The 26,484-nt window shown below is 48.3% G+C and overlaps 7 protein-coding genes across 7 annotated transcripts; 2 read left to right on the forward strand and 5 right to left on the reverse strand.

Moving 5' to 3' along the window:
- Window positions 1–226: 226 nt before the first annotated feature.
- On the forward strand, window positions 227–8,371 carry Pdw03_1230 (Lovastatin diketide synthase LovF; the record flags this gene model as incomplete). Its single annotated transcript, XM_066099847.1, has 8 exons — window positions 227–418; window positions 492–578; window positions 638–695; window positions 757–1,090; window positions 1,156–1,179; window positions 1,245–5,332; window positions 5,391–7,177; window positions 7,241–8,371. The coding sequence occupies 8 exons, from the start codon at window positions 227–229 to the stop codon at window positions 8,369–8,371; spliced, it is 7,701 nt and encodes a 2,566-aa protein (XP_065957574.1).
- Window positions 8,372–9,357: 986 nt separating this feature from the next.
- Window positions 9,358–10,740, reverse strand: Pdw03_1231 (Fumarate reductase/succinate dehydrogenase flavoprotein, N-terminal; the record flags this gene model as incomplete). Its single annotated transcript, XM_014679481.2, has 1 exon — window positions 9,358–10,740. The coding sequence occupies one exon, from the start codon at window positions 10,738–10,740 to the stop codon at window positions 9,358–9,360; it is 1,383 nt and encodes a 460-aa protein (XP_014534967.2).
- Window positions 10,741–11,887: 1,147 nt separating this feature from the next.
- On the forward strand, window positions 11,888–12,743 carry Pdw03_1232 (NAD(P)-binding domain; the record flags this gene model as incomplete). Its single annotated transcript, XM_014679482.1, has 3 exons — window positions 11,888–12,114; window positions 12,177–12,384; window positions 12,447–12,743. The coding sequence occupies 3 exons, from the start codon at window positions 11,888–11,890 to the stop codon at window positions 12,741–12,743; spliced, it is 732 nt and encodes a 243-aa protein (XP_014534968.1).
- A 341-nt stretch (window positions 12,744–13,084) lies between these two features.
- On the reverse strand, window positions 13,085–14,649 carry Pdw03_1233 (FAD linked oxidase, N-terminal; the record flags this gene model as incomplete). Its single annotated transcript, XM_066099848.1, has 3 exons — window positions 13,085–13,215; window positions 13,295–13,882; window positions 13,950–14,649. The coding sequence occupies 3 exons, from the start codon at window positions 14,647–14,649 to the stop codon at window positions 13,085–13,087; spliced, it is 1,419 nt and encodes a 472-aa protein (XP_065957575.1).
- Window positions 14,650–15,344: 695 nt separating this feature from the next.
- On the reverse strand, window positions 15,345–16,286 carry Pdw03_1234 (Concanavalin A-like lectin/glucanase; the record flags this gene model as incomplete). The annotated part of the gene is made up of 1 exon (XM_014679484.1): window positions 15,345–16,286. One exon carries the CDS (start codon window positions 16,284–16,286, stop codon window positions 15,345–15,347), a length of 942 nt encoding a protein of 313 aa, XP_014534970.1.
- Window positions 16,287–16,524: 238 nt separating this feature from the next.
- On the reverse strand, window positions 16,525–18,141 carry Pdw03_1235 (Peptidase, cysteine peptidase active site; the record flags this gene model as incomplete). Its single annotated transcript, XM_014679485.1, has 3 exons — window positions 16,525–17,820; window positions 17,895–17,986; window positions 18,042–18,141. 3 exons carry the CDS (start codon window positions 18,139–18,141, stop codon window positions 16,525–16,527), a joined length of 1,488 nt encoding a protein of 495 aa, XP_014534971.1.
- A 905-nt stretch (window positions 18,142–19,046) lies between these two features.
- Window positions 19,047–20,525, reverse strand: Pdw03_1236 (Aminoglycoside phosphotransferase; the record flags this gene model as incomplete). Its single annotated transcript, XM_014679486.1, has 1 exon — window positions 19,047–20,525. One exon carries the CDS (start codon window positions 20,523–20,525, stop codon window positions 19,047–19,049), a length of 1,479 nt encoding a protein of 492 aa, XP_014534972.1.
- Between the last annotated feature and the right edge of the window lie 5,959 nt (window positions 20,526–26,484).

Genomic DNA, 26,484 nt, shown 5'->3' on the forward strand with positions numbered 1-26,484 from the left:
AGCACGTGGATGGAAAACGAGATAATCGAGATCGATCCTTCTTTTATACTCGACCACAGCTAACTAAACCGACAACGCCCCAGTATCTGATTGATTCACTCTCACAAATCTCACCGATTGATATTGTCATAAGTCCTTCTTCATCACCTAGAGACGCAAGACTTGTGTGGCAAGACCTTTCTTCCCCCGCGCAAGATAGAAAGTTCGCCACGAACGTACACCCATCATGAGTGACGGAGATTCCAGGAGCGTACCCATCGCCATTATTGGCATGGGTTGCAGATTTGCAGGAGATGCGACCAGTCCTGAAAAGCTCTGGAAGATGCTAGAAGAGGGTAGGAGTGCCTGGAGCGAAATCCCACCGTCTAGATTCAATCTTGAGGGTTGGTATCATCCGAGCCAGGAAAATATCAGCACGGTAGTTAATCTATCCCCTATGTCTTGCATCTTACATTGAGCTCTATGGGCTTGCTAATATTTGCGGACTATAGACAAATGTGCGAGGTGGTCATTTCCTAAAGGAAGATCTGGCTTTGTTTGATGCAACATTCTTTGGTCTTTCGGCTGAAACAGCTGCGGTAAGAAAGAATCCCTCGATGTGAAAGAATGATTCCGAGGTGATGCTGATCCTTAGAAGACAATGGATCCTCAATATCGGCTGCTGTTGGAATCTGTTTATGAGTCGCTGGAAAATGGTAAGTGCGAAGACGGCTTTGTGCTCCCTGCAAGAGGATTGCTGACTAGACTCGTTCGAAGCTGGTATCCCGCTGGAGCAAGCTGCCGGCTCAAACACGTCTGTTTTCTCCGGTGCCTTCTTTCATGACTACCAGGACGGCCATATGCGAGACGCTGAGAATCTACCTCGCTTCCTAATGACGGGCAATGGTGCTGCCATGGCCTCGAATCGCGTGTCCCACTTCTTCGATCTGCTCGGACCGAGTATCACAGTTGATACGGGCTGCAGTACCACGCTCACCGGACTGCACCAAGCATGTCAGAGTCTGAAAACCGGGGATGCAGATATGTCTATCGTTGGCGGCTCAAATCTCCTCATTAACCCAGACTTTTTCATCACTGTCTCAACTTTGGGGTAAATTGAAATGCAGCAGATTGGTTCTTGGCTTCATCGTTATCACTAACATATCCGTCTCCTAGGATGCTTTCGCCGGATGGAAAATCGTAAGCGCCTTTTGGAATTCTCACTTTAGGAGAATCAAATGTAGCTGACCTGCGTTCGGTTGTAGATACTCTTTCGATAGTCGAGCAAATGGATACGGTCGCGGGGAAGGCATTGCTTCCATTGTGCTCAAGAGACTGGATGATGCGATCAGAGATGGAGACCCTATCCGAGCAGTGATACGAGAGACGCATCTAAACCAGGACGGAAAGACGGAAACTATAACTTCACCCAGTCCGAAAGCCCAGGAACGACTTATCAGATCTTGCTACCAGAAAGCCGGGATTGACCCTCGTTCCATCCAATATTTTGAGGCCCATGGTACCGGCACGCCCACCGGTGATCCGATCGAGGCTGGTGCCATTGGTAGTGTATTTGGGAAAGGCAGATCGGCGACAGACCCCTTGTTCATCGGGTCTGCCAAAACTAACCTAGGTCACACTGAGCCAACAAGTGGCCTAGCGAGTGTGATCAAAGTCGCGATGGCTCTAGAGAGACGCGTGATCCCGCCAAGCATCAACTTTGAGAAGCCGAACAAGCGCCTTTTGCTGGATAAATGGAATCTCAAGGTTCCCAGAAAGTGCGAGGAATGGGTTCCTGGAACTGATGGAGTCCGCCGGGCATCCGTGAATAACTTTGGGTACGGAGGAGCAAATGCCCATGTCATCATGGAGGAATGGCCATCTCAAGCTCTGCAAAACGGAAATGGGCAGCCCAACGGAATCGGTCTAGCCAATGGCATTGGCAATGGGAATGGTAATGACCATTTCCACGAAAACGAGAGCACCAACGGTAACGGATACAAGCTTGCTCGGCATCGATCGAGGATTTTTATCCTGAGCGCAAAGGATGAGCTTACCTGCCGTCAAATGGCGTCCAATCTTAAGGACTACCTCTTGTGTTTGGACCTGGCTAGTGAAGAAGAAGAAAAATTCCTCAACGATCTCTCTTACACATTGAGCCAACGCCGTAGCCGCTTTCCATGGGTCATAACATGTGCTGCGGAATCGGTTTTGGGTCTCATCACCTCGCTCGAGAATGAGAGAATTAAGCCAACTCGAAGCAATAGCGATCGACCAAGACTTGGATTTGTCTTTACAGGTCAAGGTGCTCAGTGGTATGCAATGGGACGAGAGCTCCTAGAAGTATACCCCGTTTTCAAGGACTCAATTCTTGAAGCGGAAAGGTATCTCAAAGAATTCGGTGCTGATTGGTCGCTTGTGGACGAATTGCGTCGAGACGCTAAAACTAGCAGAGTCACTGAGACGTCTTTGGGGATGCCAATGTGTGCTGCTCTGCAGATATCTATTGTGCGCCTTCTTGAATCATGGGGCGTAACTCCTACCGCTGTGAGCAGTCACTCAAGTGGAGAGATTGCGGCTGCATATGCCGTTGGGGCTATGAGCTTCCGGTCTGCCATGGCTGCGTGCTACAGTCGTTCCGAGGTTACTTCGGGACTTACAAACAGAGAAGGCGGCATGATAGCGGTAGGCCTAGGTGCTGAGGCAGTTGAGAAATATCTCAAGAAAGTCAAGAATGGCGAGGCCAAGGTGGCATGCCTCAACAGTCCTACCAGCGTAACTGTATCTGGAGACGCTGGCGCTGTCGAGGAGCTCGAAGCAATGCTAAACGAGGCCAACATTTTTGCTCGCCGTCTTCGTGTTCGAACTGCGTTTCACTCACATCATATGCAGACCCTTTACGACCCCTATCTCAAAGGTATGCGGGCAATTGGAGTGGGCAAGGAAAAACGGACAATAAAACCCATCATTTACGCCTCGCCCACTACTGGAACTCGCATGAGTGATGCGGCCGAAATCGCCAATCCAGAGCACTGGGTTAAGAGTATGTTAAGTCCCGTCCAGTTTATAGATGCATTCCGGGAGATGGCTCTCGACCTATCCACCGGACAGAGTGCAATCGACATAGCTATCGAAGTCGGACCTCATGCCGCACTCTCAGGCCCTATTGCGGATATTCTCCTTCTTCCCGAATTCAAGGATAGCAACATCTCATACATGTCTTGCCTGATCCGGAAGTCCAGTGCAGTGAACACAATGCAGGCGTTAGCTGGTCAGTTGATATCCATGGGCTTCCCCGTAGACAACAACGCAGTCAATTTTCCACTCGGCAAAACTGATGTTAGTGTTTTGCACGACTTGCCTCCCTATCCCTGGAATCACCAGGTGCGTCACTGGTCTGAGCCCCGGGTCAACAGATCTCATCGGGATAAGCAGTTCAAACATCATGATCTGCTTGGATCTCTTGTGAAGGGAGCCAACACCTATGCACCCACTTGGAGATATGTGATCAGACCTGCAGAGCTCCCTTGGGTTAGGGACCACACTGTTCAATCAAATATAATTTACCCTGGAGCAGGATATATTTGCATGGTCATCGAGGCCGCCCGTCAGCTCAGCCAGACAAATAACGAATCCATCTCTGGTTACCGACTCCAAGATGTGGAAATCCAGCAGGCACTTGTGATTCCTGAAGGTTCGGAAGGAGTGGAAGTCCAGACCACAATCATGCCTGTGGGCAAAAAGGACATCGGTGTCAAGGGTTGGAGGAAGTTCCAGATCTTCTCAGCTGGGCTTGACAACAAATGGACCGAGCATTGCACGGGCCTAATTCACGTTGTCTTCGACAACGTGAATAATGATGGTGGCAGATGGAGTTGGCTAGGTCCAGATTCTGAACCCAAGCCTCTCCGAGGGTATCCGAAGACTATTGACGCAGGACAAATCTATGCCGACATGAGATCTCTTGGAATTTGTCATGGTCCAGTGTTTCAAAACCTTGAAGATGTCCAGGTAGCCGACAAGCAATCGGTAAGCATCTTATCTGTTGCTGATGTTGCATCGATCATGCCTGCAAACTACCAACATGAACATGTTCTGCATCCCACCACGCTTGACTCAATCTTCGTTTCGGCATATGGCGCCCTTCTGGGATCGAATTCCCACCTAAACAGCCCACACGTCCCCAAGAAAATCAAGACGTTGTGGGTGTCTTCCAAAATAGTCTCTCAAAGCGGGTACAGATATAAAAGTTATGTCAAGGTGCACCACACCGACTCAAAAAGCTTCCAGTCCGCCATTTCCTTGTTCGATGCAAAAGAAGACGGGGATGCATCAAATGAGCCTGTCCTGGCTATGGATGGTTTTGTTTGTCAGTCCGTCGGAGCAGGTATTCCTCGCCAACTAGATCTCCACCATGATGATATCTGCAGTACACTGCAATGGGCCCCCGATATTTCATTCATGGACACAGCACATTTGAAACAGGAGCTCATTTTCCCCGTTGATCAGGAAGAGGAAGGTGTCATCCTGGATCTCAGACGTGCCTGCTTTCACTACGTGCACTGTGCCCTAGGGAGCCTAACCTTAGCCGATGTGCAGCAGCTAGAGTGGCATCACCAGAGGTTCTACGCATGGATGAAACTGCAAGTCACGCAGGCTCTTCATGGAGAGCTCGGACCCGGAAGCTCCAAGTGGGTGGAGGATACCACGGAAGATAAAAGAAAGCTCTTCAAATCGGTTCAAGCCTCCAGTGTAAATGGTGAGGTGATCTATCGCCTAGGGCCGCAGATCGCGGCCATGCTGAGGCGCGAGGTAACGCCCCTGGAGCTATTGATGGAGGACAAGCTGCTGTACAAATATTACCGCCACGCCCTGAAGTTCGATCGGGCGAATGTCCAGCTAAGCAAGATCATACGGCACATTGTGCACAAGAATCCTCGAGTCAAGATACTCGAGATTGGTGCGGGTACCGGTGGTACAACTCGATCATTGCTTGACGTTATTGGAAACGGAAAGCAATCTGGGTTTGGACCCCTCGCGTCCGAATACCACTTCACGGACGTTTCATCTGGCTTTTTCGTTGAGGCCCAGGAGCAATTTGCGGACTGGAATGACATTCTCATATATCGGAAGCTAGATATCGAAGCTGATCCCGCAAAGCAGGGCTTTGAGCTCGGCAGCTACGATGTCATTGTCGCGTGTCAGGTTCTGCATGCCACCAAGCGCATGAAGACCACCATTGAAAATGTGCGCAGGTTGCTGAAGCCAGGTGGCAAGCTTCTGATGATGGAGAGCACAAAGAATCAAGTTGATATGCAACTTACCTTTGGCCTGCTTCCTGGGTGGTGGCTAAGTAAGTGAACCTCACTTGCCCATACAAATACACTCATGAGACTAATAGCCGTTGACAGGCGAAGAAGAGGAACGGAAATTAAGTCCGATCATGCAATCTCCGTCCTGGGACAGAGTGCTGAAGGCAGCCGGATTCAGCGGACTCGATTTAGATGTGCACGACTGCGAAAGTGAGGAAACCTACTCATTCAGCGTTATCATGTCCACAGCACAACCCGAGGAGCCAAGCATTTCTCACGCCGAGCCGGCTGTGATCGTCACTGGTGACACTTCTTCCTATCAGGATGAGGTTTGGCTGAGGGCACTTCAGGAGTCCATTGCCGCTGCAACCGGTGGTAGTCTTCCGATCATTGAATCGTTTAACTCGACTGATGTGACTGGAAAGAATTGCATCTTCTTGGGAGAGATGCACCAGTCACTGCTACAGAAACCTTCACCAGCAGAGTTTGAGGCGATTAAGGCGTTTTCTTTAAAGTGTAAAAATCTTCTTTGGGTTACTCGGGGCAGTGCTGTGAACTGCGAGAACCCCAAGCTTGCTTTGAGCACTGGTTTTCTCCGAAGTCTTCGACAGGAAAATGGCGGCAAGAGGTACATCACAGTGGATCTAGACCCGCGGGCCCCTACGTCGAGGGAGCACGATGCATCCGTTGTCGCGACAGTCTTTGCGTCAACTATCGGCCGCTCTATTGCCGATAACGACTCTGCACAAGACTTTGAATTTGCGGAGCGAAATGGTACAATCCTCATTCCCAGACTAGTCAAGGACTTTGCAAGAAATAGCTTCGTCTCTGTCGATAATAACCAGGACGTGAAATCTCAACCAGAGCTTTTTCAACAGCCTGGTCGCCCATTGAGATTGAATATTGGCACAACAGGACTCCTAGAGACCTTATCTTTCAATCATGCCCTCGAGGATAATGTCGATTTAGGCTCAGATTTCATCGAGATCGAGCCCAAGGCCTTTGGCCTCAATTTCCGAGATGTAATGGCTGCTATGGGCCAGCTCAACGAACAAGTTATGGGCCTTGAATGCTCGGGAATCATTGTGCGCATTGGTGGCGTTGCTGCGTCAAAGGGCTTTGCTGTTGGAGATCGCGTCTTTGCATTACTGAATGGCCAATACACAAGTCGCGTTCAAGTGCCCTGGACGACTGTCTGTCGCATGCCCGATGATCTAGACTTCGAGACAGCTGCATCTATTCCCATGATTTACGCCACCGCGTACATGTCCTTATATGACAAGGCTCGATTGTGCAGGGATCAGTCAATCCTGATCCATGCAGCGACGGGCGGCGTTGGTCAGGCAGCAATCATTCTATCTCAACTTGTTGGAGCTAAGGTGTTCGCCACGGCTGGTACCTCAGAAAAGCGCGCTTTCATCACCAGCAAATACGGTATACCCGCAGATCATGTGTTCTCCAGTCGAGACGCATCATTTGTTCCCAAACTGATGTCGATGACGAGCGGACGTGGTGTCGACGTCGTCCTGAACTCCTTGTCGGGTCAGCTTCTCCAAGAGACCTTCAACTGCCTCGCTCCTTTTGGCCATTTCGTAGAGATTGGGAAGTTCGACCTGGAGCGAAACAACCATCTCGAGATGATGCCTTTTACTCGTGTGGCATCCTTCTCTTCCATCGACCTGCTCGCGCTCGTTAGACTGGGGAGTCCTCATATCTACCGGGTGTTGGCAAGTATCGCTCGACTTATTGAGCAGAAGGTGATAAGTCCAGTAGGCCCTGTCACGGTCTTTCCCCTTTCCGATATTGAGAAGGCGTTCCGACAGATTCAAGCTGGTAAGCATATGGGGAAAATTGTCCTATCCGTTGGCCCACAGGAGATCGTTCCGGTAAGTGGATCATTATTTCAAATTGCTTGTCTTCTCAAGCTTGATAGCTAACACCATCAATAGGTCGTTTCACGCAAACATTATGCTAGGCTTCGTTCCGATGCGTCTTACCTCATCGCCGGTGGCGTGGGTGGAATTGGGCGATCGGTCTCTCGATGGCTACTTACGCACGGCGCAAAAAACCTAATTCTCGTATCTAGGAGTGCCGCTGCTGGGGGCCGGACAGCCTTGTTTGTTGACGAGCTTCAGTGCTCCTACCCAGGATCTAAAGTCAGAGTAATCGGATGTGACATCTCCAATAAGGATAGCTTTGCTCTTGGATTGGAAAAAATTGCCGCGGAACTTCCGCCAATCCGGGGTGTTGTCCAGGCTGCAATGGTGCTCGACGATTCCATTCTCGAGAACATGACAATCAACAACTATAATGCAGCTATCCAGCCCAAGGTACAGGGAACATGGAACCTCCATCAGCAGCTCGGTTCTGATCTGGACTTTTTCATTATGCTCTCCTCTCTCGCTGGTGTAATCGGAAACGCCAGTCAGAGCAACTACACAGCTGGCGGAGCCTTCCAGGACGCGCTCGCCAGGCATCGAGTGGCCAAAGGTCTTCCAGGAGTGGCTCTCGATATTGGCGCTGTCAAAGATATCGGATATGTGGCATCAAACAAGGGCGTGTATGAGCGTCTGAAGAAAATGGGCTACCGATTGCTTGCAGAGGAGGAAATCATGTCCGCCATAGAATCAGCCATCCTTGATCCTTGCCCACAAGTCATGGTCGGAATTAACACTGGCGGTGGTTCTTCTGACTCGATTCTGGCTCGAGACTCACGGTTCAGTGCCCTGCGCTTTACTAAACCAGCCAACGGCAGCAATAGTGCATCCAAGGCTAGCAGCGTAGCCGGTAGTCTCGCTGGTAAGCTGTCTTCTGCCGAATCCCTACATGAGGCAGCTGGCTTGGTTATGGAAGCTTTGGTCCAGAAGTTGGTGGACATTTTCATGATTCCTGCGGAGGAGGTCATACCTGCCAAGTCGATGGCAGCTTTTGGCGTCGATTCCCTTGTTGCTGTCGAGCTGCGGAACATGCTAGCTTTGAAGGCGGGATCAGAGGTTTCGATTTTTGACATAATGCAGAGTCCGTCTCTCGCAGTCCTCTGCGACAAGGTCGCGTCAACCAGTGGCTTTGTTGTTGTTTGAGTACACAATTAGCTGCCTGCGCATAGGAGGACAAGTCATAAGAGAAGTACTTAGGCAGTGTCGTGTGTCGAACTGAGGAGCATCGAGGGGTTAACCCTAAAACAATGGGAGACTGGAGAAGAGGGGAAAGATGAACTTCCTCAGGTACGGGCGCTGGGAGCAAATGGGGTCGCGTCACCTGACGCCAACGTCCAACGCATCTGGCCAAACGCATTTACATTCGCATCACCTTATGACACCTAGGAATATGAAAATTAATCGAAGTGCATCTTTAGATGGATATCTAGGCAAATGGTTTTAGCCGTAGACAATTCGAACCCTTTTTGGTTGAGAGATCTGCATTTGAATTTAACATGTTAGCTTGCGTCCGCGGACTCTAGCCTGCTTCTTGAATATGTCAAGCAATTGAATATTTCGACTTCTGTAAATTGGAACTTTGATCAATTTTAACGACTGACGGAGGGTAAAATACTTGAGAATCAACGACATCCAAGCGTACAAGGCGCAGACGCCAAGCCCAGGCATTAAAACCCTCATACACAACATGCCTGGCCAAAATCACCGTGAGAGGCTAGGTGTTGTTCTAGCACTGGCCTGTTTAAATTTTTTAATAGAAGCATGCGTCTACTTTAAAATGATACATGGGCTAAATTTTTTTTTCCCATCCTCTTTCTCGTGTGCGTGTGGCTTTTGTATCTCGACTCCAAATGACCCAAAAAATAGAACATCTCAATCCTCGGAAATATGTACACAATTGAAGGATTTTCCAAAATTTGCTAATGAGAAAGATGCTGGCTCAAGTCAAGAATGCAGGGGATGATAAGTAGTATGACTAGTTATAGACAGAAAGCTACAGATACATTCATACCATAGGCATCACCAGCCACCATCTTGCTATTCATAAGCAGCATCATAGAAACAAGATCAAATCCATTTGAAAGACAGAATCGGCTCTTTTGCTGAAGGATTAGTTCAGGTTCAGTTTGTCAACCCACCAGATCAGGCAACAGAGCATGAGTAAAGTTCCAAATAACTCCCGCATTATGAGAAACCATAGCTGCACCAGTATACCATGTGCTACGTTTCCCTTGTAACGCATACAGTTCCTCGTAGAACCCATTGCTAATAGCCTCGGCCGAAACCCTTAGCTTGAACGGGGTGTGCGATCGGTACTCGACGACCGTAGGAGTAGTGGCTGTGTAGTTCCCGGCCTTCTGCAGGTTCTGGATAGCGGCGATGGTCGATGCCTCTACCTCCTGCTGGGTCATGTTTAATGGGCTGCGATACCAGGCATAGAACATTCCAGATATGCGGGTTTCAATTATCTGGCAGGCGCCGGGTAGGTCAGGGATATTATAGGTGCTGGATGAATCATTCGCATTGATCCATTCGTACCCAGAGGGCAAGCCGGTGTTGTTAAGTAGAATGGTGTAGTATCCCATGTAGGTAAATTGTGAGAAAATGTTGGTTTCCTGAACGTTCAGGGCAAAGGGCTTCATATTGCCCAAGGTCGGAGGAATGGTGATGAGAAGTTTCTTTGCCTCGATGAGTTTGCAGCCCGACGGGGTTTTCACAACCAGTCTCACACCTGAATTGTTCACTAATCGTGAAGTAGCTATCACAGTAGAGGAGAGGAGGGCGCTAGAGCCAAGCTCAGCCAAGGCCTTGACATATATTTCGCTGTTGTCATGGTTTGCCGTGCCCAGTCCCCCACCTTTCGATTCATCGACGTAAGCCTGGTCCACCATCTTCATCACATTAATTGTCAACTCTTGCAGAGGGTTTGACAAGCCTGAAGCACTGAAATAAATGTAATATGCAAGGTTTGTGAGGTTGTATTTGACGATGAATTCCCCGAATGGCAACAAGAGGTCTGCAGGAACCGGCTGTGGAATGTCCCATGTAGCATCTAACCAGGGATACTTGGCCAACTGTTGAGCCCATGGTTTAAGATCCTCACTGGGGTTAAATTTAACCGTTTCCCCAGTCTTGAAATCCGCCGGCTCAATGCTCACGGGAGAGGCGGAGTAACCAACGACAGGAACATTAAAATGGGCGAAAAAATCGAGCGTGATGGTGCTGTTCAAGTAGGCCTGCACGCCATAATCGACAGTAATGCCCGTTGTAGGATCGGTGTAGGTATTTGTATGACCACCCAGAACATTTTCCTTCTCAACTACCACAACACTCGTTCCCAGCTCGCGGAGGTTGATTGCAGCATATGTTCCTGACGCGCCACCGCCAACTACAGCGACATCGCGGGTAATGATGTTCTCTTTAGCAAAGTTCTTGGTGTCAAAAACACTGCTGACAACGGTGTTGGTCAGAAGACCAACACCTATAGAGATATAAATTGAATTTTGCAACATGACAAGACGAATTCTCAAAGGGCCAATTTCTTTTCCGTACTTTTCTGATGAATGGCGGTACATGCTGAGTTTTTAACATGTTGATCTAGTTCGCCAAGGTCAGTGTCATGCATCTGCTCTGTTCCGGCGGTCGTACCTGGCAGTCATATCTAGGTAACATTGATGGCACATGAACTGTTGATCTCACCGTATGGTTTCCCTGGACTCGGACTTTCCACCCGGAGTATTGATTTTCACGAATCAATCTCACATCTCCAGTTTCGGTTCAATCTAATCGTAAGACTTACTTTGAGTTGGAAAGTAGAGTGAGATTTAGGGGTGTGGCTGGAGCTTGCTATGGGTATCATTATGATTGGGACGGGCAAGAAGCATCGATTTGTTGATTTCACCCTTTGCTCTTCTACTTTCATAGTCCTAGCTTTTTTTGGGGGGGAAGCAACGCACTCTCTTCTTGAAATTAGACTTGTCTTGCCCTCAAGTAATTTGCTCGCCTCGAATCCATTTCCTCGTTTCTATCATGCTATTTGAAAAATTTACAGGAAACTGGAACCAGGACAAATCTATAACTGGAGCCGGTGTGTTCCATGAACAAGAGACTATAATTTAGAGGCGTAGTGAGCGAGATATTGGTTTCATCCACGTCAAGACACCCCTAGTTGATATCTTCGGTTCTGGGATTTTGTCTCTCCCAGTTGGTATCACGTAAGCGCTGCTGCAGCAAATTCCCCATCACCAGGGGTGAATCGGCATTCGGATGCCGGTTCAAAGATTATCTTCGGGCTTCCCTCATTGGTAGCCGTGGCACAATGAACACCAGACACAGATATGTCTCTAGACATACAGATCTGCCATACATTCACAAGAAACTAGCGTGAGACAAAAGTTTTGAAATCCCAAAATTTATCCGTGAAAAGATCATCAGATTGGCATTACAAGACCGAAGTCAGATAACTCGGGTTTTAGAGTCTGACCTCGGGATGATCCAAGGACTTAGCGGGAACGGCCCCGAATCCCGATCGAACTCCCATCTCAGAATGAATCGACCAGTACCCCTTAGAGACCGTAAGCTTCTTCCTGCTAGCATTCCGTAATCATATTCTTCCTCCCGCAAGACCCGATATCTTATCTACCTTGGGAACATCTCAATATGAAGCTCATTGTAGCTGGTGCAACCGGTCTGGTGGGCACAGAGATCATCAGGCAGTGCCTGCAAAACAGCGAGATCACCCAGGTTATCGCACTGGCTCGGAAGCCCGTCTACATCGAAGATGGGATAGACCCGACATCGAAGCTCAAGAGTGTGGTGATTCGTGACTACGGGGAGTATTCTGCCGATGTGAAGGCCGAGTTCGCCGGGGCGGACGCCTGCATTTGGTACGCATCAATCATAGTCTCTTTATGCGAATGAAAAATCACTGACCTATGCTGCCTTACAGGACTGTCGCTGTGACACCATTCAGAACAAGCAGCTTTGACTTTGCCGAGGTTAAGCGCGTGTGTCAAGACTGCACTCTCGCGGGTTTCAAAGCCATGTACGAGGCCGGTCCCGCGAAACCCTTCCGTTTCATCTACTTCAGCGCCGATGGTACGCCCAGGGATCCTACCAAAAAGCCAGCCATTATGGGTGATTATCAAGTCATGCGCGTAAGTCGGATTTCTACGAGTCCATATGTGTGTTTTTGCGCTAAGGGCGATCTGGCTTTTAGTGCGAAACAGAGCTCATGGTCATCAACTTTCCCACAGAATACCCGGGGGTCGATATCTGTATCGCTCAACCCGGAGTAGTAGTCAATTCAACCTCCTTTGGGAGATCTGTATTGGCCTCAGTGTTCCGTATTGTCAACATTTTCACGCGCGCAATTCCAAATATCCATCGAGAGGAGCTTTCTGCAGCAGTTCTAGACCTAGCTGTGAAGGGACTCGACCAGGAAACGGTTAAGAACAACGACCTGGTTCGTCGTGGACAGGCAGTGCTGAAACGAAAAGCGGGATCGAAGCGTTGAACCGACACGTTGGGGAGAGATTGGGTGTTTTCTACTTTTGAATTGTTGATTTTTCTTATGTACTTCCATTTTAATATCAGATTCTTAATTTCCTTCTTTTTTTTGGGCTGAGGTATTGGAATTCAAGCATTTGCAGTTCTGTAATTTAACGGCCAGCATTCGACTCAATTCCTTATCTCTACTCTTGCTTCGTTGGAAGTCATTGTCTGGAGAGCTACAACAGTATGATTACAACTGAGGTTGACAGTGTTTTTCTCCGGTATAAAAAAAGGGGTTCAGCTCACAAGCAGCAAAATTTGAAACTGGTCCTATTAGTCCACATATTTGGGAAATTGCCAAACTCAATGACCATTGTCATCAGGCGACAGGTCCAAAATCTTCTTAAACACGCATGTAGGATCATACTTCTGCTTCAACTCCCTCAGCCGTGCTGTGTTAGGTCCGAAAACCTTCTCAGCTCTGGTTTTGTCACCTTTTCGAGAAATTAATATCTATCCAATTCCATCAAAGGAGTTTGTGCATCGAGCAAAACGGGGTAGGATACAGCTTACTGAAATAGTTCGCATAGCTGCTCGAACCATCACTATGCTTATCCCCTTTGAAGCCAGTCTTAGCAGCAATGTACTGCGAAAAGAATTTTGACAATGAACGCGCATCCGCATCTCTTGTTTCATCCGTCCAATTCATCGTGATGCAGGTAGATGAGAACTGGCCTCTGTTTCCAAATGCAGTGTCCTTGACGGCAACCTGGCGAATCTGATGAGTCGGGTGGTACTCAAAAGTCAAGGTGCTGCCTCTAAGGTTCTCATTTTCTGGTAATCTGGTGGTTCTCCAGAAGTGTTCGGCGATTTGTAGCCCATGAGTGACGTTCAGTGGCAGGGTGAAGTTTGCGCCACCAAAGAGATGTCGGTCCTTGGGAGTTCGGGGGTGTTTGTTAAACATTAGGTTGACCTCCGTGTACGGCATGGTGGCTGTAGTGTCCCCTATAGGCTTGAGTTCGTAGAGGGGCTTGAAGAACTCTTTTCCTTCTTCTTTGGTCCCGTTGTAAAATACCACGGCGAGAAGACCAGAATCCCCATCTGGTGGGATGAAGTTTCCGATAATGATTGAAAGCATGGAATTGCCATCGGTGGTTTTCACTATGAGACTCTGGGGTTAGTCACTAACGCGCATCGGATCGTTAGTTCCAAGATGAAGAAGACACACTGAATATATTACCAAATTCGATCAGTTCGGCCAATTTGTCAGGAGAGTAAGCTAGAAAGCCAGCCCAGCAATCCCCCTGAGGATAGGCCTGGGAAGTAAAGCTTGTAACTACTCCAAAATTGGACCCAGCACCACGAAACGCCCAAAATAGATCGGCATTCTCATCTTTATTGGCGATGACTATGTCTCCATTGGCGAGAACCGCTTCGCAGCCCAAAAGGCAATCCAGTGCTAGACCTCGACGGCCAGTCAGATACCCATAGCCACCACCCAAGATGAGACCACCAACACCCGTATCACCGACGACTCCACTGACAGTACCGAGACCATGCTCCCACAAGGCCCCATTGACATCCTCCCATGTACAACCCCCACCGAAGGAGATAGTTTGTTTAAGCGGATCGACGACGGTGGAGCGCATTTGAAACAGATCAATGACCATGCCACCATCGGAAGCTGAATCTCCACTTGTGGAATGTCCGCCACCGCATATGGCCAGTGGGAGCACTTCGTGCTCTGTCGCATAACGAAGAGCCACGCTCACCTCTGCCGCGCTGGTAGGGCGAACGACAACTGCGGCCGGCTTAATACACGATGCGCTCCATCGTTTTAAGCTTGCCTCATACCCAGAGTCACCAGGGACGTAGATCTCTGTACGTGGCAAGGCTTGACGAAGCTCATCGAAGTTGGATGCTGCCATTTGGAGGAGAAGATTTTTTTAAGACGATCCTATGAATGGGAGACTAAGTACCTGAGTCTTTTGTGACAAGATTAACGACGGTCAGTTTTGTATCCAGGTTCAACCTCCATCTTTCTGTATGACTTCGCATAGATCGGGGCCAAGGAGCGGGAGGACCGGCATTCAACATCAGCCCACACCATCCAACGTCGATTTATCAAAATCCTTAGTTATCTCACTATCCTATTTTATGAGATCAGACTAGTTTCCACCCAAAGATCCGATGAGAACTTACTCAAATGATAGTCCGAATCATTGCATCAAACGGCATTCGGGGACCGGTCCCGCCCCGGGCCGCTTCCCCATGGATGGGCCAGCGGGGATAAGAGTGCGTTCGGGAAGTTTCAATACCCCAGTGAACGACCATGGTATGCGAAGGCCTATAACAGCTAAAGGTTAGATTCGTAGGTTTGAACTATTGGTGCCTGACCGCACATAGGTCGCACGCCTGTGAGATGGATAGTTGAGTCAGTGACCCCCAGCGAATCCTCACCATGGTATAATACTGTTTTGTTAAGTTTTAATTTTATGTTTGTGACCATGGGCCATTAGAAGATGCATTGCTAGAAGGGTGACTGCACCCTTCATGAGTCCAACATAATATACAGCCCAGAGGTATAATCAAATTTACTTTGCAATGTAAATATCCCCTTTCGTTACATGGTATTGCCATCTTTGGAATCCTTCCAAGCACTGTCAAACTCTTTCCAGCCCCCCGGCGGCGCGTCCCACATGGCCAGATCACGAACCACTATCTCATAGCATCCATTGCTAGGCATATTTCCCTGACAGACATTTCCTCCAACAGCGATGTTGATTAGGATTCTAAACTCGCTCATCTTTCTCGTGCCAGGCGGTTTCTCGGCCCTCATGATGGGCGTGCCATCAATCAACCAGATCAAGCGCCCCCTGCCCGTTGTTTCGTCCTCTTTCCAGATGAAATCGTACCTCACCCCCGCCGGCGAGCTAATGTTGGGGATAGGGGTTTCGAGAACGCGATGCTTATTCCAGTCCTCGCCGTTGAAGTGGCCCCAATGGAGACAAGTGTGGTTGAAAGCATCGCCGTTCCACGCTTCCATTATGTCGACTTCGCCATCCTCGGGCCACTTAAAGGGGTCTTTAGGCAGCAGCCAAAAGGCTGGCCAGATACCTCGGGCCACCGGTGCCGTAATTCTGGCCGACAGACAGCCCTGTGGTCGGCCGAGGGTCTGGAGGCTTGATAGTCTGGCGCTGGTAAACTTCTGGGTAGGGTCGGGATGCTCGTGGTTAATAAGAGCGCGCACGACCACCGCATCGCCCTGGGTTGAATGGAATGAGTTTTGCGGGCTGTCGATGTAATTCTGCGACTCATTGTTACCCCATCCATGTTGACCCTGTTCGTGGTCGAAATTGGAGGACACCGGTACTTGGGGATGTAGATTGGGCCGCCAGTAGATCTGGGGCTGCGAGTGTTCCTGATAAGCCGGTTTGCTGGAGGTCGGAATGGGCGGTGGGGGATTGTTGTACGAAGGTAGCGGCTGAGGGGCGTGATGAATGATTTCATCCCAAGCCTTGTCTGCCTTGTCGATAATGCCCTGAAGCGCCTGTCTGATTGGCATGTTGAGCACGGTGAATGTTATTGTACAAGTAGTGAAGACGCGGAAAACCCCGTGAGCAAAGCTGACGTCACATTGTGGATAACCCGAGTGGACGCTGCGGGGGGGTTTTTTTTTTTTTTAAAAAAAAAAAAGCAAAATTACTGCTCGCAGAAAGAATAAGATAGAATAGGAAGAAACATACGGGGTGGTAAAATCTATCTTAAATATGACTGTATGATGCTTCAAATGGTCCTTGTCCTCAAGCAAGCACTCCCATCGGATCCCACCGCGGTAAAACCTTCGGGCTTTGTTTAAGGATAGCCTTAACATTGGCCGGGACGAAGTTGAAGTCAACAACAGCCTGGAAGGTGTACTCGTCCATCCATCGGTCGGCCATCACGAACCAACCCTTCTTTCCAGCCTCCTCGCCCCACGAATTCTCTACGCGCCACCGAACCGGCTGTTCGCCGTCCAGATGCACACCCGTGATGACCATGGCATGGGTCATTGATGATTCGCCAGTAGCGACCCGCTGGGCCTTGTTCATCCTTAGTGGGGTATTGAATCCGAGCGCGAGGTCCGTGAGCTCGGTATCCAAGATCCCACGGTCGCGATCGTAGAATTTGCCCACATCGCAGCCAAAGAAGACTGGATGTCCAGCCCGGAGCATCGCGATGATTGCAGTCTTGAGCGTCTGGATCTCTACATTAACATACGTGATCGGTCTCCCTTCCACCACGTTGCCGAGTCTCTCAATCGTCAGCAACCGGTTGAACTCGTGTCGCGGATCGTTGACTAGACTGAACAGTCGTCCGGCACTGACAATGGGTTGGCCCCGAGAGATTGACTGAGGCTGCAGAGCCTGCTCCGCGAATTCCATTGGGGTCAGTTGCACCTCACGAGCTGTTCCAGTGGCATTGGAGTATTGCCAGACAAACTTTTTATCCGGGCTCGGTGGGGGTCCCAAAAGCAGAGTGACTAGCGAGTGTATTTCCTGCAGAAATTGCTCCTTGGTAGAGGCCAACGAGGGCGAGTCTTTAACTGCCAATTGACGGAGGACTAAGGCCTGCTCTCGCAGCTTGACAGTGAGGAGCCAATTCATCTTGGCACTATTCTGCGCATGATAGCTATCTGGATAGAGCGTGTGGGGAACTAGTCCGTATTTCTGCACCAGGTTGGCTACCATATCCCATTGCCCACCATCGGTGACTGGATCTTCACAAAGTTTCTGCACCAATCGGCTAGAGAGATCTTCGTGGGCAGTAGCGATGATCTGCTCGAAGAACCAATTTGCTTTCTCGATCTTATCCCAATAAAAAAGATATGCCTGACTGAGCTGGAAGTCCTTTAGTTGATAGGCTTTGATCAGCGGAACACGGAAGATATTGGTCGCTGCGAAGAGCCAGCAACGACCGGAGGAACGCTGATTCGTGATCGGTGTCCCTTCTACCGGCACGGTCAGGCTGAAGATGTGATGATCAAGTTGAAGGGCGCTGTGGTTGATGAGAACATCTGCAAAAGAGTGGCCAGCGAAACTTGAGATCGCGAGGCGGTTCTGTCTCGCCCGGTGTAGGCTGACGTTAGCAAAGATAGTTTATTTGGGTTGATGATGGTTTGGGTTGTTGAAACCTTTGGATCGCTTAGCAGAGTCTCGTTCCAGTCATTTAGGCGAGGAAGTGTCAGAGGAACAACTCGTTCTCGGATGGAGTAAGGTGGCAGAGCTGTGATCCCGTCAGCTTGAAGGAAACAAGCACAATTCGTTATTCTTGCACATACGTGATTCCCAGGATGCTTGATCAGTCATGTCAGCCCTGGCTTCTTCTTTAGCCAGAGACAGTTTCTCGTGAACCACAGGCTTAGAAACAGCTGTTCCCATTTTGGTTAAGACAAAAACCAATATGAAGGGGTAAGGGTAAAGGGCAAGAAAGCCACAATCTTTGTGTAAAAAGGATGAGAGACAGAGGAGGGAAATCGACGTGTCTCCCAAGGTTCTCATCTCTTATCACGAACAGAGAGATCAGGTGGCTCATGCAGGCTGACTACGAATCAGGCGACGGGAATGCTAGTGGTAAACTGCCGCAAATGCTACCCGAATAAATAAATCCTTCACTTCACCAGGGTTCGGCCTAATTTGGGTTGTACGTACTCCGTACTGGCTTAGCGATTTCCTTGATGGCATAGTGATCTAACATAAAATCAGAGAAGGACGGGGCAAGGTACTAGAAAAGATGGCGGGGTGCCTCTTCTGGACTAGCGGCAGTAAATTGCGAACCTGCAGAGCGGCCAGAGGACAAATTGTTGACGTTTACAGTGGAAGAATACACATCGACGGGACAGAGATCCTGTCACTCTGTAACAACATGGAAATGATATTTATGATGCCTGTCATACTCCGTACATAAGAAAGAGAAGAGTAAATTTCTGCAGGAAAATGGAGAGTCTGTCTCTCAGAACGGGAGGGCCAAACATATCACATGATCAGTGCGATCGTGGTCACGTGACTCAAGGCTGTGTTTTTTAGTCATGTGACTCTGATCGCACTGATAATGTGAAATGTTAGGTCCTCCCGTTCTGAGAGACAGACTTTCCTTTTCTAGACAGATAGTTTCCTTCTCCTTTCTTTAGGTATACAAGACAAGCTATCAATCTATATCGTCATTCTACAGTGATAGGATCTCCACGCCCTAGATGTGCCTTCATCCATTGTAACCGTCAACAACTGTGAGAGGATGTCACATCGGCGCCAGAAAAGAGGCGGTACATAAGATCTCCAACGGCCAGCTAAGATGGCAACCGATCGTTCGTTCTTGCCATATAGTTCATAAATTCCTGGGTGTTCTCATCAGGATCCCATGCTAGAATTTTGCTTGCTTCCATCTCTTTGAGCTTCAGATCTACATGCTTCTGCATGAACTCTTGCTCTTCGGGCTCCAAGAGATCAAGTCTCATCTTCCAAATGTCGCAAAAATCGACGCTTTCACATGCAGTCGGTCCGAAGAATCGCTGGTCAATTTTTTGCCAATAGATCGCATCGAAGGCAAAGTTGTTTCTTGCAGCGTACATAATCCAAAAGTCTCCACTCTCCCAACTCCTTCGCATCGAACCAGATAGACGCTGGCTTTCTGCTAGCTGTTTCTTCCTTATTGCCTCATCTTCGCAATTCATCAGGGCTCCGAGAAATGTCTGGAGTTGTTTCTCATACTCTGTACACCAGTCGTCAAGGCCTTTAGGCCAATATTCCGGCTTTTCGAGAAGAAGCCACCAAGGCGGCGCATGAGTGAATTCGACCGGTGCGGTGTACGTAAACTCCCAGTCCACAACCCCGGCGATATTGAGGTCGACATCCACTAGAACATTCCCTGGCCGAAAATCGTCACACCAGATTGGAAAGGGTCCATTTTCAAAAAAAATCCATTGCGCTTTAAAGTTCTGGTCTCGAACAAGTTTCCGGAAGAGAAACCTAGCAACAAATTTGCGCCGACAGTCATCGGCTGATTCGACAGCATCGTTCCTTTGGCTCGTGAGATGTGAAATATGTAACTCCGCCAGGGCTTCAAAGTACGAGGACGCTGTATCGAACGTGGTGGTCGGTAGTTTCGACTGGGGTAGAGTTCCCAGTCGAACAAGTTCGTTCATATGTAGAGACAAAGGTCGGCGTGCCACTTCCCAGGCAAAATCATCAACCTGGCAAAGCGACCCGATCTTATTTTGGGACAGCCCAGACAATGAAAGGAGGACCCTTGCCAGCTCTCCATACAGAGCCTTTAACTTGATCTGGCTGATGTCCGGATTGAGTGTTATACGTTCTTCGGTTGGGCGTCCCGGCTTCTTGAGGATTTCGATCATATTTGAATAGTGGTCGATGTACTCCATGATGATAAACGGACCCAACTCTGATGGACTCTCTTTTTTCCCCCCAGAGTGAATGATAAAAGGAACTGGAATTGTGGTTTTATCTCCAATAAACCGCATGGTAGAGACCTCATTACCGACTTTTTCTTCTGGGAACATGGTAGCACCTGGCAGTGGGAACCGTATGATCGCGGCGCGGGTTCTTTCAAAATTCATCTGCAGGGCGGTGTTGAAAGCGCCTGTTTGTAGGATTGTAAATTCGAGAGGATCACTAGCCTGGTGATGTCTGAGAAGAAAGTTCCCAATTTTCTCGAATATGTCTAGATTGAGGATGTAGAGTGCCCAGGCATCGGCGACTCTGTCGCTTGTTTGCCATGCAATATCATCGTAGCGCATCCGCACTTCCATTCTTGGCGTCATATCATAAATGAAGTCATATAGAAATATGGAATGCAGAGCAGTCCCAACAATTTTGACTTTCTTGATGAAATGTAATATTGAATAGACATAAGGGAGGATTGCATCACGATGCTCCTTTTAAGGTGGCAGGATGACATGACAGTCAATACACTCTCGGAATAACAGTAAGACCGGACTTGCGCCGCCAAGCTGACCTAGACTGTCCGACATTTTTATTTTGATTGTAGCTCCGCACAATCTAACAAAAATTTGCTAGGGAAGATGCCTTCCTCCCTTGTGACCAGAGTAGTGGTATCCAATGGATAATTCCAATGAGTATATGCCACCTACCCATGAAATTTCTCGTGAAGTAAACATATCTTCCTACGGGCGCCATGCCAACAAACAATTTGTATGCTCGTGCCCCTCAGGGTAATTTACTTAAGAAGATTCGTCCAAAGGTATGATTTGAGGTAGACGTTTGTACAATTGTTCATGACCTGTGAGGGAAAGGAAGTTTACATCCACGCAGTTACTATCCTTGACTCCAATCATGAGACTGTCCTGCAAAGTGATTCACTTCACTGGTCTATCTTAGAAGGCCGTGAGCGCCACTATCACCTATCACATTTTGTATCACATTAGGCGCCGAGTTCATGTCTGCTGAACCGGGTATTCGTCACCTACTCGCATTTTTTTAGTCAAATGTTCGTCGATCTGGGTGAGCCTTTTCCCTTTGCTTCTCGAACATGAGAGCGGCCCCCCTACCTTCGAGGGTATAAAGATCGATGCTCCAGCACCTTCGGATAAATTGGGAGTAATTGATTTTCTCCTTATTTTCGCAACGCCTCTTTCGGACGTCGTTGACAAAGGAAATCGACTCGGCTTCCTGTCAAATCTCAAGCATCGCGTGACTTTCGAAGTCTTAATTTAGGCCATTGGCTTGCTCTCCAATACCGTGAGTTTTCAGTTTCTTCAAATTGCTTTTAGCTTGACTAAGAGATCTTGCTGCATTAGGATGTCCGACATAGAAAGAAAAAAGACGAACTTTGCCATGAATATACCGAAGGATAAGGCAGATACTATGGCCAATGCAGGTAACAGTTCAAAGGAGAAGCGCGGCCAGGAAGCGCCAAGGCAATTCATTCCGCCTATAGCACGAAAGACAATGACACAAGCCGGCGAGACGTCTAAAGAAAAACGGGAAGCTACGACAGAGAATATCGCCAAGCATTATGCCGACAACGGGGGTAAATAAGCGTCTTGTGGATACAGTCTGAGTTCGTGTGTTAAACCCTGTGAGCTTGCTGAAATTAAAGAAGTCATTGATCGGTTCTGTCAGTTTGATTTCATCAAAATTACTTGTCGTATGCTACAAAGTTTTGTTTCAGTTACAGACTATGATGATGATGAATTCATTGACCCGATTTAGCTCGCTTTACATACATGCTGCTATGCGGGGGTTGCGTCCCAGAGCCCGCTCCCGACGATAAATGGTGGTGCATTCCCAGCATGCAGATCCACCTTGTGAGCAGGACTCGATTTCTCGAGGTCCTGCCACCTGAAAAGTAAGGCCACAAACCGGCCGGCGTAACGTAATTCCCAAGCGAGCTGGACATCCAAGCGAGCTGGCCACCCCTACCAGCCTATTAATTTTAAACGCATTTATTTCAACCAAAACTCCATCAAATTCAATCAGCTAAATTCTAGGTCTAACCGTGCCAAGCGCCCAACCACCCATCCTGGGTAGTTGGTGCGCCCCACCAAACGCAAAATTTCCAATTTATTGTGACGATCTGGGAGGATTTCTGCCGGAAGTTTCCGTCTTGACGAGGTTTGTATTATTTGATTGTTGGATCGTGACAGGACCCCATAAAGGTTCCTGTCTCGCAGGTTTCTTTCTTTCTTTCTTTCTTTCTTTCTTCTTCTTTCTCTGTACTTAGTATTCTTGTCACGGTGCGAACCGCGATGCTTAGTTAGAGGAAGATCACGGCACGTGATCTCCGACCTGTTTATCTGAACTTCAGTTCTAGATCCTGTTGTAGCTCGGGGAGCTACGTCTTGTATAATAGCCTGCCCCTGCCTGTACCTGTCAATGGGAATCTGATCTGTTATGACCTGTTCCTACCAGTCATCTCCTATCATACCGTCCTGCCAGCCCGCACCCTGACACCTCGATCTCGTAGGTTTATTCTATCGGTATCTTGACGAAGCGAGGGAGGGATCAGCGACGTGATTAGTCGGCGACGACGAGGTTGGACCCACCATTCAATAGATAGTATCCAGAAAGGTTAGACAAGGTGTTAATCTTGTCTAAAAAGGGTTGGCGAGGTGTTAGTCTCGTCAAATGGGATTGGTGAAAACTCTGGTTTGTGGGGTCAAAAATCTCCACCGTGGTGCGACGCAAGCACCAAAAAGGGGTTAACCAGGGTTTCGAGGGTTGCGTTACACAATGGCCTCGAAAGCAACGGCGCTCATAACCTGATAGAGATATACTACAGTTCTACTATGAAGTGTAGATGTGACTGGAAAATCTCTGTTGTGCGTGAAGAGAGAGAGAGAAACTATCTACAAGATGGGAAACTAAGTACTAGGAGCATGTGGCAGCATGTGAATATTCACATGCTTCCAACAGTTAAGTTATATTTAATGCAACTTCCATCACCAGCAATGGGCAGAGAAGTAGCACGCAAGATTGCTTTGGTATGAGGCGAAAAAAAACTTGAGGTCATATGCGGTCACTACTTATACTGGATCTTTCTTCTTCCCTTTACAATTGCTATAACTATTCGGTTTTGATGGAGGCTCATTGTGGGATCATCAATAAATATAAAGGATAAGCCATACTTGTGGTTGTGGTGAAGTGTGACGGAGATATTTTCTAACCCTTGCATTCTACATCACCACAACATATCTGCTCTACTTTATTGATTTACGTAGGGAGTTGTGCTAACTTAGCCTAACCTCTTGTTAGATTTGATATTCTCCGCAGCGTAGCTTCTACAACTCCCTATACAACCAAGCATCTCACATTCGGCCATGACCCTCAAAGTAATAATCCCATCCCTTACCAGGTTATAATCCCCCGGAACCTCTATCAAACCTTCCCATCCACGCTCCATAGCCTCTCCATCGAAGCCATCATCATCCGTCCTCGTCATCAACATCGTCACCATCGGACACCACCATCACAAACGCCCTTCCATACGACGCACCAACAGGCCAGGCCACACACTGACCTAAAAACGACATCAGATACCTACAAATGATTTCAACAAACGTGCCTTTGTCTCTCTCCGTTGGTCACCCCTACAGACGGATGTCTCAGCCATTATCAAGCGCTATCATCCCACTGTCCGCTTTTCAACGCGGTCAGTACCTCTCCTTCAACGCACCTCAACTTTGCAAGTGCCTCTCTATTCGACGTACCTCATGTTGCCTTTTTTTTAAGATGTCTTTTACAACCAGCTTCACAGAGCCTAAGCTCTCAGAGCTCGTCCCAATCCTCACCAGCGCATCTAATTTTACCTCGTGGTCAACATCACCCCAATTTCACTACTGACCCCGTCTTTTATGACGCCAATTCAACTTTCAAAAGGAAACGCTCCCGCCAAACCGAAGCAGTTATGCACCTTTCACCAGCGTAAATTGGCGCCACATCAGAGCAATGCTATCCCAATCTTGCCAATTCCAACACCACATCAGCTAACATGGTCAAAATTCCAGCTAATCACACTCCGGCCACCACCGGCCACCACCCCCATCACAGCGAATGTCGTCACCTGAAGCCTTGAATAATACGTTGCAACAACTTTTTCAACAATTGGGGTTACATTTCGTTTGGGGGGTTAGAATTCATGCTCTTTCTAGCCTAGCTTCTACCAATCTTCGCTCAGCCGAGCATCTCACACTTTACCATGCGCTTCAGCGAGATCCTGATCCTCTCTTGACACCTTTGCAAACTTTACATAAGCTAGCCTTTTCTAGGATAAACATCTCATTCTGAATAAAATCTGGCACAAAATCCTGAATGCTTTCTTAAGAGATATTTTTTGGCTACTATATCTAAAAGGGATTTCTATATTGCGTGTGGTATAGGCCGCAGCACCTATTAGAGAGACTCTTCTCCCCTATCTCGGCCACCCTCTACAGTGCTGCCCCGGTTATCCATGCGGTATTTTTTCCTCACTTCTAGCCTAATCACCTGGTCCACAACACAAAAAAGAAGCTGAGGATTCCCTTATAACTAGGTGCTTTATAAGGCGTTGATGTTAAAATTTGGATTTCTCGTCTCTGCCTTGGCTTATAACTATATTGTGCAAAGGCTTTAGCGTAGCTGAAAACGTTGAAGGTCGTGTTCGTGTGCCATTTAGCTGTGCGGAGTCAATGTAAACTGTTCTTATCATCGCCGCACAATCTCTCCATGAATTTCTCCATCCCTCAATTCACCGGAATGTCTTACCCCCGTCGAGCCCGTACTACCAAAGCTCGCCATATCCCCGCACTCCCAGAGGTTTCATGAAATCCACAAATGAAAACACTCGTCTTTCGTGCATCCCATAAGGCTTGTCTCCCAACTTTCTCTTTATACTGGCCGCCAGTGTTGATGCCACCCGCGGAACTTGTGGCTTGGATGATTGAACTTGATACTGAGGGGTTTAGACCTGGCAGTTATCCCTCGGCTCCCCAAAACTTATGTAACCTGGTTAGTTTGATTTGAAGGTGTTGTTGTTATTTGTGATCGTGTGCCATCCTCACCAGCTGTTGCGGTTGTCTCATCCCATGCCCGTGGCGATAGAGTCCACTCCCCGAAACTGTCCGGTTTCGTCATGAAATCCGCGACGAAAAAACTGCGGATGCCCTCAGTAATTATCCCACTCTTACCAGGAATCGATATTCCATGGCCGTCCAGTTCATCGAACAGATGTCTACGCAACTCTTTTGAAACCCGGGAATCCAACAAACTATGTGGCACACTCTGTTATTCAATCACAAACAAATCCCAGCGAGTTCACCTTCTTGATCTTTGCTAGATACTAATTTGATACAACGATAACGATACTTGTCTACGTCTATCTCTTGACCGAACAGATTCCTTCTCTCTGCTCTTTCCAATATTCTAGTGTCTGCTAACGTGGAAATTCGATTAGCTTTCTCGATTTCCTCCTCGTTTCCCTTGACGCCGTCTTCCTCCATTCGTCCTCCCCGGTGTCCAGCTCCAGCCTTCCTGTATCCACTCTAAGGCCATTTCAACACCTCTAAGCTTGGCTGCTTACATGGTGGACATGTCGTCGGCGCCCATCTGTCACCCTCTTCGACACTCAATGTGCCTGTCACTGCTGCAGCGCCGATGAGCTCAGTGTATCCACTTCCGTCAGTGAATATGTGGGGGGGGGGGGGGGGGGGGGGGGTGCCCAGTTCTCTCGCCTTGTCGCACGTTGTCCTCGCTGCTTCACGGTCTTCGATAAACTCTTTTGATGGTGCAGAACATTGTGCCTGGATGAATGCTTGTCAGATTTTCCACTCAATTGGTGGCATAGGATCCCGGAGACCTCCAATCTTCTTCCATACCCGCGCTTTCATTAGTTTCCACACTCCCTTCGAACGGTAGGCTGTGCTTATGGCAATTATCAGGAGAGAAATGTATTGCCGAAATTCAGGTAGGGATTATGGACACATGTTGTATTATATGCGAAGGTTGATTAGTACCTACTGTTTGGCCTAAATGCTTCTCCTATAGCTTTTGTGTTCCTCTCTATTCCATTCGTCTCTAGCTTCGATAAACTCAAAAAATCTCCATCTTCTTTCCATTTATGGTCCTCGAGTAATACACAAAGGGCTTAGGGCTTAGGGCTTAGGGCTTAGGGCTTAGGGCTTAGGGCTTAGGGCTTAGGGCTTAGGGCTTAGGGCTTAGGGCTTAGGGCTTAGGGCTTAGGGCTTAGGGCTTAGGGCTTAGGGCTTAGGGCTT

Source organism: Penicillium digitatum, chromosome 4 (genome assembly GCF_016767815.1).
Source record: "Penicillium digitatum chromosome 4, complete sequence".
Classification (NCBI taxonomy): domain Eukaryota; kingdom Fungi; phylum Ascomycota; class Eurotiomycetes; order Eurotiales; family Aspergillaceae; genus Penicillium; species Penicillium digitatum.